The sequence below is a fragment of the Etheostoma cragini genome, chromosome 16 (genome assembly GCF_013103735.1).
Source record: "Etheostoma cragini isolate CJK2018 chromosome 16, CSU_Ecrag_1.0, whole genome shotgun sequence".
Classification (NCBI taxonomy): Eukaryota; Metazoa; Chordata; class Actinopteri; order Perciformes; family Percidae; genus Etheostoma; species Etheostoma cragini.
Window position 1 is genome coordinate 3,583,370 of NC_048422.1, and position 9,201 is coordinate 3,592,570.

Here is a 9,201-nt window from a genome sequence, read left to right on the forward strand (position 1 = left end):
AACTCATTTTGAATTTGATGCCTGCAACAAGTTCCAAAAAAGCCTGGACAGCTTTAACTGAGTGATATGCAGTACTGAGTAGTTAAGTGGTTCTAATTAAACCTAGTGGACGGGCTCCTCCCAACGGGTCCCCAGATAAATCTCATCTCATTGTAGAAGTCTATAGGAGAAATGCTTCTTTGGTCTAAAACATGACAAGAGGTTTCCAACAAGTAAGAGTTTTTTTGTAAGAGCTGATAAGCCAAAAAAGATTGAGATCCACAGGTTTACTCTTTAAAAATGCATTGCATGTTGGAAACTCATAACATGCTTTATTTAATCAGAAAAGGCACTAGGGCCTGCAGCTGTCAAATAAAGAACAAAATATATGCTTATTCAGTGGAATAGAAAAGAATAGAAAGCCTTTATTGTCATTAGACACTAGTGCAGTACCTGTGAAGCAACCCCTTTACAGTGTAAATACTGAAATATAAAAATATAAAATATAAGAATATGAAGTATAGGTATTGCAGAAAAAGGAGAAGGGGGGAAACTGGTGCACAGTCCTGAGAGCATCTATATACATATGTAAAATAACTTATTATTTGCAAATAGTAGTTTAGCATTAGTAATAAATAAATATTGCATTGCAATGAAATTAAATGAAAATGCAGAGAATTCCAATGCCTTTTTAGGTTTTATAGCTATTAGGTATTATTTACAAGTATAAAGTAGTAAAAATGAATTACCTCATAATTTCCCTTAAGCACAGTACTTGAGTACTTGCTTTTTGTTCCTGACCTATACTGTGTACTGCAACAGTTCAGCCAGGTCCACACAATCCTCTCATAAGTAAATGTAGTGCTATGGCTCCCTCTTGTGCTTTTGTTGCCACATGTTCATCATCATAGCTTAAATCAATATCAGTTCAAATGGACCCTCCTCTCTGTTTCTCTCAGTTTGAAGTGACACTGGTTCAGTAACAACACATTTATTGAAGAAGCTCGGCAAAAGCTTCAGCAGACTGATGGTCCGGTGAAGACTCTCTGAGGAAACTGGGAGGATTTAACCCTCCTGTTGTCCTCGGGCAGATTTGGCCAGTTTTAAAAGTTTCTATATCAGAAATATAGGTTTCTTTCCACCAAACAGCCCAAAAATAACATAGATGGTTCCACACAACGTTCTTCACAAGTAAAATAAAGATCAGTTTTAGTTTATTTCATTACATTTTGGGAGATTTATTCCATATTATAGCATATTTCTGCTGTTTAATCTCAAACATGAGGTATGATTTCATAGAAATGAGGTGCACTGACTATGAATTCATAGTTTATAATTGTGTAGAAAAAGTGTTAGGTGTGTATTTATTGGTAAAAAAAGGGGTTAAAAACACAAAAAGTGACAATCAGACAAACAAAGCAACAAAAAAGGAACAAAAATATTTAAAAAATAACAATAAATAACAAAAAAAAGCAACAGAAACATTGAAAAACAACTATCAACCGCAACTAAACAAAAAGTGACAAAAATGTCAAAAAAAGTGCCAGAAGCCTAGAAAAAAAGGCAAAGAAATCTGGGGGGGGGCAACACAAGGATTAATTAAACAGAGATTTGATTAAAGTAAATTAATAATCCAAAGGTATGTCCTATTTTAAACCTAAATGGTTACCACATTGCCAATATTACCTAAAATGATTTATATTAAAAGTATTCACCCACCTTGAAAGCTTTTATGTTTTATTGTTTTACAACACTGAAAAAGACAATTAAATGCTAAAGTTTTAACAGATATCGGCAAAGTGACTGGAAATACTTACAAATCTAAAGTACAAAAATTAATAACCCATTTTATTTTGAGGCATACAGTAGTTCACAAGTTAAATGCACACACACACTGCCAAATGCATTGGAAAAATTACATTCCAGTTTTATTATACAATATAATTCACAGTGTATACTTCTTTATCAGGGATCATTCATGACACAACAAGGCCAACAACAAGACGTCTCAAGATTCTCAGCCATCAAGGTCTTTACCCAGAAGAGTTAAGTCAAGGGGGAACTGAACTTGGTTTAGTTTCCTTTAGGCGTTAAAGGAGCACGCCGACTTTTTGGGACTTTAGCGTATTTACTGTTGCCCCCAGAGTTAGACAAGTCCAGACATTCCCATGTCATCTCCCTGCGTGCTGTAACTGTATCTGACGCCCCCAGCAATAGCTTAGCTTAGTTTAGCTTGCAGGTAACTGGTTCCAACTGCTCCCAATAAGTGACTAAATAAAACCATCATGTTCCTATTTACATGTTGTGGTTTGTAAATGTCAGTACACGATCCGTCCTGCCTGCACGATCCGTTCTGCGCATGTGCAATATGTTGGGGATTTACAACACTTCACAATCTGTTCCCATAGACAGTGAAAGAAAGTCTGTTCACCTCCACCGATAGCTAACGACGTTAGTTTAGCTAATAGCTAATTCAGCTAACCACTAGCTGAGACAGCAAGTAAAAGACCCTTTAGACTAAAATAAAATAACCGTTAAAATATGTAACAGCTGCTACGTCAGTTCAACTTTACTTTTGCTCATTTAAAATACAATCACTCAATACTTGTCTTTATTATTACTGTAAAGTCTTAATTTAACTTTTCCCAGTGTTTAGTTTGAGTAACGTTATTTTAGGCTGGATTAAGCTAGTGGTTAGCCGAATTAGCTGTTAGCTATATTAACGTTGTTAGCTTTCCGTTGGAGGCTAACAGCAGACTGCTACTGTTGAACATATCGTGCAGTGCCGTAAATCCCTAGTAAATCCTCATACATCATGATTATCATCTGCGCTAACTTATTGCACATGCGCAGAACGGATCGTGCAGGCAGGACGGATCGTGTACCGACACTATAGTCACAGGGTGTACAAATAACAAGGTCACATGAGACACAGCCGTATTCCAACCGCACACTAACCGGGAACCATATTCTCAGAAAGACCAAGCGAGACCAGACAAGGAGTTACAAATTTTGGAAGCTGAAAGACAAAATTCCGACCAGACTGAGGTTGAGGGGAGAATCAGAACGAACACTGTGCTTTTAGTATCTAGTAATTGTTGACTCTATTACTCCGACTCTGAGCAAACTCCAGGCGAACTCTTTGCTCCGTGACCGGGCCTCTCAGGTGCGGCGAGCAAATCACTCCGCCCAAGCAGCAGATGTACACGTGCTTTGCCTTTCTGAGAATATAGTGTCATCATGTGATCTTGTTATTTGTACACCCTGTGACTATATAAATGACAACAAGTAAATAGGAACATGTTGGCGTTATTTTGGCCCTTATTGGGAGCAGTAGACAGATGGAACCAGTTACCTGCAGGATAGCTTAAAACACACCGACGAGTCTGATTGCTGGTTCCATGATTGGCCACCGCAGCGTGACATGGGCGTTTCTCCAACAGTTGAGTTGGCCTCAATGTTTTACATGAGTGTCCTCCCTGTGGGAACCCCTGTCGCAGCCTGCACATACTACCCACGTTCAAAATGAATGGAAATACCTGCTTTTTTGCCTGACTTTGGAAAGCCGGTGTATGCTGATGAGAGTGAAAAAGTACGACCACATCACACCCCTTCTCCACTTACTTCACTGGCTTCCAGTTTCTGCTAGGAATGAATAAAAGGCCTCAATCCTCACGTCACCTGTCCCTCGTTACTGCCCTTGTTGCCTTGTGTATTTAGTATGTGTTTTCTTTGTTTAGCGCCAGATCATTGTCTCTCCCTGTGTTAGTTAGCTTCTTTGTGGTTTTTGCTTTTCTATGTTTTCTAGCGTCCCCGGTGTGCTGGATATTGCATTTTATCTTTCTGCCACCTTTAAGATCGCCTGCCTTCCATGAATCAAGACTCCTTCAACAACTTGGGCTTCTGAAGGCCACAAACACCCAAAGACAATCTAGTCCACCCTGACAGGGTATACTGGCGTCTAGAGTGATCCACCAGTCACCAGTTAGGCAGTGTGCTGCCGCCGGCTGTTTCGGGCACATGCCCGAACAGTTTTGCAGGTATCTCACAAATAAAGCAAAGTAAAGGAGAAATTGAAATTGTTACCTGATGATGGCGCTACTCGTTCTCTGGGATCATGAATGTCTGTAACAGATTTCATGGCAAGTGTTGCTTTCAATGAAAACCAACACTGTCTACCCTATGGTGGCTGTACATGAGGGGTTAAGGGATCACCGAAGTAGGATTTAGCGACTAGGGGCCTTGAATGTCTGTTATGAATTTCATAGCAATCTACCCACTAGTTGTTGAGCTATTTCAGTATAGACCTGAGTGGTGGACATACAATAATTTCCATTCCTACAGATTGCTAAAAACAAATTCGGTTTTCTGGCTACCCTACTTACTGTATAACTTAGCATACCGGCATTGCATGCAGAAGCCATCTGGAAGATTACTGTGGTAACAATATGTAACTGGAGACACAGGAAATAGGACTCTCTGGACCTTCTTCTGTCTGGTTTGTAGTGAAGGTTTCGGTGTGATCGTGAGGCTGGTATCCATCGGAGCTTCTCTCTAAAGACGTTCCCTCCTGAAGCTCATGAAATGCGTTGGATTGCTGATTCCCAGGCTGCATTTTTGGGTTGTATGACGCATTAGTAAATTCCCTTCTAAATGGAGAAGATGGTAAACATGACTGAGATGGGATGGCTATATATGGTAAAATAACGAGTGGTGGGGTGCACTTTTTCAGAGGCTGGTTGTAGTAACCACTCGGAGTTTGTGAAAAAGCAAATGGCATGTTCTCCTGGCTGACAAAACCATCTGTTGGTGATCCTGCACTATAATACAGTTCCGGAACATCTGTGATATCTTCTTCACTATAGTGACACTGTTCCATGTGAAAATGATGACATCTATGTTCACCCTGAAAAACAAACAAAATTACCTCACATTAATTTAAAGATAGGTGGTAGCTGGGTGTGCAAAAATGCCAATGACCTCTGAACCAACAATTGTATGGCATGTACTTAATCTTAAACCAAAGTAAAAAGATTGACATGATGACAGAAACGAAAAGTTGGCACATACTTAGGAAAGCTCATTGTTGGACTAGCTCTAGTGGCTGGAATTCTACACCAAGACTGAATTTTGGGAAAGAGACTTCATATACAGTATTAGGGGACCACTAAGGTCTATATAAATGAGACTTTAGATACAGTATTAGGGGACCACTAATGCTTATATAAAAGAGACTTCAGATACGGTATTTCGGGACCACTAACGTCTATATAAAAGAGACTTCAGATACAGTATTAAGGGACCACTAAGGTCTATATAAAAGAGACTTCAGATACAGTAATTGAGGACCACTAAGGTCTATATAAAAGAGACTTCAGATATAGTATAAGGGGACCACTAAGGTTTACAGAAAAAGAGACTTCAAATACAGTATTAGAGGACCTACTAAGGTAAAACATAAAAACATCCAAAGCACCACGTCTCCTTTAGTTTTGGCAGCTATTTTAGGTCAAGTCTTATACTTTAGACCAAAAATGCAACATTTTATTCATTTTTATTTTTTTATTTTTGCTAGTTTTAGTTAGTGTTAGAAGTTTGTTAACAAAAAGTCATTACATTTTAGTTGAACTTTCCTCATTACTTTTGGTCAAAATGTTTTCTCTGAATTTTGCCACTTTTGTTTTTTAGTCTTATTCCTGTGTCAAATGTTTGACACCGGAATTTCCACGGTAATAACCACCCTCAATGCTGCAAAAAAAATGAATGTGCAGTATGGAAGCTGATGTCAAATAGATCAATGCAATGACAGAACGTATGCATGTCTGTAGATGTATGTATGGTCATACTGTTTTATGCAATGACTGGGTGTGTATGACTGTGTGTGTTTATGTATGCTGATAATGCTGCTATGTGTTTGTATTTTATTTTTTTAAGTAGCACTCACATTATATTGGTATAGACTCATTGAATGATGCACTGACTGGAGAGCACTGATCAATTCTAGAATAACCAGTCTCTCCTGAGAGCCAATCTGCACCACTTATCATGCAAAACCGCAGACTTTATGCACCATTTTCTGGACTAAGCAAGTGGAAATAAAGATTTTTTTTTTAAACTACATTTAAGACATACTGTATCTTTTTTAGACTTTTGGTGAACACTGCCTCATGATGGTGCTGGAGATAAAATCAGGATCACAAAAGTCATTAGGATCCATCCTCTGGGGACCATGAATGGCTGCACAAAATCTCAAGGCAATCCATTCAACAGTCGTCAGTTCAGAGAGAATGTTTAAAAGAAAGGAATCAGAAAGAGAGATATCCTGACTTTAAGTCTGTAATATTTAAAAACGCTGGATCCCACTCATTGGACTACCCCAGCCTTTTAAATGTCCTCATATTCTAAACTTCCGTCTTTAGTTTGTTATACAAGCTTGGTCAAAAAATTGGAAGCCTAAGCTTCCGGTTTGAGCTAATTCTGACAACACCACTATGGCATCAACGGGTTTGTTTTCTCAGACTTTAGAAAGCCACCCGCAGAGCCACATAAGACAACGTTTTCTGAGTTTGAGTAATACTCCTCATGACAAGTAAACTGATATATTAATGTGTGATTAGTGAAGTGCCCCTTTAAGACATGAGGACCCACCGTTGATGTCAACACTGGCTTTGGAATTGGAGGATAGATCGTCTCTTTGATACTGTTGGAAGAATGCATAGGAATAAGTCACACAGGTATGGCAACACCATTCAGTCATTCTAATAAAACCATCAAAGTACCATTAGAGGCAACAATTGAGCTAATTGCACAGAAAATGAGTGTTGACTTGCTTACCATGAGCAATGTCTGTAGCAAACAATAGTGATGAGGGAAAGGATACCAAAAGCAATGGCCAAGGAAATGAAGACTGACTTGATCAAGTTATCAGCTGTTGGGTTAACAGCCCGGAAGAGAAACAGAAGTTTATTGGATAAAGTAACAAATTCGAGATATGATTGTGTTTCCATAAGACAACTGATTTGTACAAAAGTGAAAATAGTGATCTGAAATGGATAAGAGGCAACATACTCAGTGAATTCAAGGTGACAGTGATGGATGTATCGCCACACTCTCCAACCGCTGTCCGTGCCTTTACTGTGAATGTGTAGGAACTGATTTTAAGGTTTCTTGCTGTCAGCCTAGTGGCCTCAGGATTGTCTAAACCAAACAAAAGAGATTGTCATTAGTAGTAAACATCCTTTAGATTCATCAGTGTCACAATTTAAACTATAGCTATAGTTTAAATTGCGTGCTATATAGCGTGCTTTCCAATTGGTAAAGTCAGAAGGTCTGCAATTTCATATTAAACGTAACGCTTCAGGTCCCCCTGTTTAATATTTGCTCCTTACGCAGCTATAACAACCAGCAACTTCCGGGCCTGAAAAGTGAAGCCAATGCAGAAATGCAACAAACCTTAACGATTGCAGAGCTGCGCTGAGCGTGTGTGTATTTCAGGCCTGTGTGTGTAGTGTGTAATAACAACACAGTGTAAATTGTAATTTCCCCATATGGAAGAGAAGAGAGTATAAATAAATTATCCCATTTCAAAAAGTCTGTTTCTATAGAAGTCTATGGAGAAAAAAAACCCGCTTCCGCCTTGATTTAGTACCTTAATAAATATTTCACGAACCAGTTTACGATCTCGATTACAAGTCTTCTTCAATACAACATTATGCTTTGGGATCTGTCAATCAGGACAGAGGCTTAGCAATGCTAACCATGCTAACCCTGTGGAGATCAAAATAGACCACAACTTGTTTTTGGGAGTAGTCTGTGTTTTCATCTTAATTGTTGACCTTCTCACCGTGTGTTTTCACTTCAGCAAAGTTAATGGGAACACTTTGGTCTAATAGGAATGTCTTGTTGAGCGTTCTGCCAACCAAGCTAGCTAGCTAGCATTAGCTACCCGTAGGTCTGCGTTAACCTGCCATTAAACTTTACCTACAGTATGTAGCATTTATCTTAGTGCAGCGCCATTAAAACCACACACAACAGTGTTGTAGACACCAAATATGGTCACTCCCGGTATAATGGGTGACATCACTGATGCTGAGTCCATTACTTTTTACAGTCTGTGAGCTGGTAGGACATTTAAACCCTCATATTGTCCTTGGGTCAAAATGACCCGTTTTCCTATATCAATGTTCTTTTTAATTCCCCAAAATAACATGATTAATCCCACACAACGCTCTTTGCCAAGTACATATCTCTACTTTCATTCATTTTGGGGTGTCTTTTTCAATTTTATAGCATTTGAAAACAAATTGAAGTGTTTTTTCAATAGTATTGAGTAAAGTTGACATATTCCAGTCTGTAATTAAACAATCAACATCCTTTTCTTTAATTTTACTTTAAATAATTCCTAATTTCTGCTTTTATAACTCAAACATCAGGTAAAATTTCCTATAAATGAGGTTTATTGAACATAGATTTCCAAAAATAACTGTAAAACTAAAGTTAATAACTTAGTGTTGAAAACGTCAAAAACCACACAAGGGTTAAGTTTTTAATAATGTAGAGATTTGTCTATTAAAAACTCAGCTTTACTTTATGTCATTCAATATCTGTTTTTAACCACTATTCTGCCTCTGCCTCTATTTGGATACTGAGGAGTTTTTGTTATAGACATAAATATAGGTATAGGCATAAATAAACACATACATCTGCTTACAACTATATTACAATGTGTTATTAGAAACCATATATTACATGTTCTTATACTGCTTGTAAATGGGGGAAATAAAGTCGCAATACTGAGGTAATTGATAAAGGTGTACCCGGAAACGCAAATTTGATCTTATATTTGTAAATGTGTGTACAGATTGAGTATACATAATAGGTACCGTATGTAACCCTGGTTCTCCGTGGACTTTTATTAGAAAATAACAGGGTGTCACAATACCTGTGCTGAAGTTGATGACTTTCTCGTTGTTGTCAAAACAATACAGGACATAGCCTTGGACAAAAGCAGTCTGCTCTCTCAGAGGTACAGGCTCCCAGGATACCTCGTAATCCCAGTACTGCTGTTGCCCTCTCAATGATTTAAACAGGTTGTTTTGTATCTCTGTAAATAGAAAGTACTAATGTTGCAATAGTCACTCATGTAGACACATACAGTGGGTACGGAAAGTATTCAGACCCCTTTAAATTTTTCACTCTTTGTTTCATTGCAGCCATTTTCCA

The 9,201-nt window shown here is 38.2% G+C and overlaps 1 protein-coding gene across 2 annotated transcripts in view; it reads right to left on the reverse strand.

Moving 5' to 3' along the window:
• Positions 1 to 4,042: 4,042 nt before the first annotated feature.
• LOC117959222 (leukemia inhibitory factor receptor-like) overlaps positions 4,043 to 9,201 on the reverse strand; it is a 15,882-nt gene continuing 10,723 nt past the window's right edge. Inside the window, exons 13-17 of one of the 2 annotated variants that reach the window (XM_034896219.1) lie at positions 8,921 to 9,082; positions 7,048 to 7,176; positions 6,814 to 6,907; positions 6,628 to 6,679; positions 4,043 to 4,885 (exon numbers count right to left, since the gene is read on the reverse strand). In XM_034896219.1, the coding sequence (XP_034752110.1) occupies positions 4,412 to 4,885; positions 6,628 to 6,679; positions 6,814 to 6,907; positions 7,048 to 7,176; positions 8,921 to 9,082 (911 nt within the window). In that variant the 3' untranslated portion in view covers positions 4,043 to 4,411. The remainder of the gene's footprint in view (positions 4,886 to 6,627; positions 6,680 to 6,813; positions 6,908 to 7,047; positions 7,177 to 8,920; positions 9,083 to 9,201) is intronic. The other variant, XM_034896218.1, reaches the window with a different exon arrangement.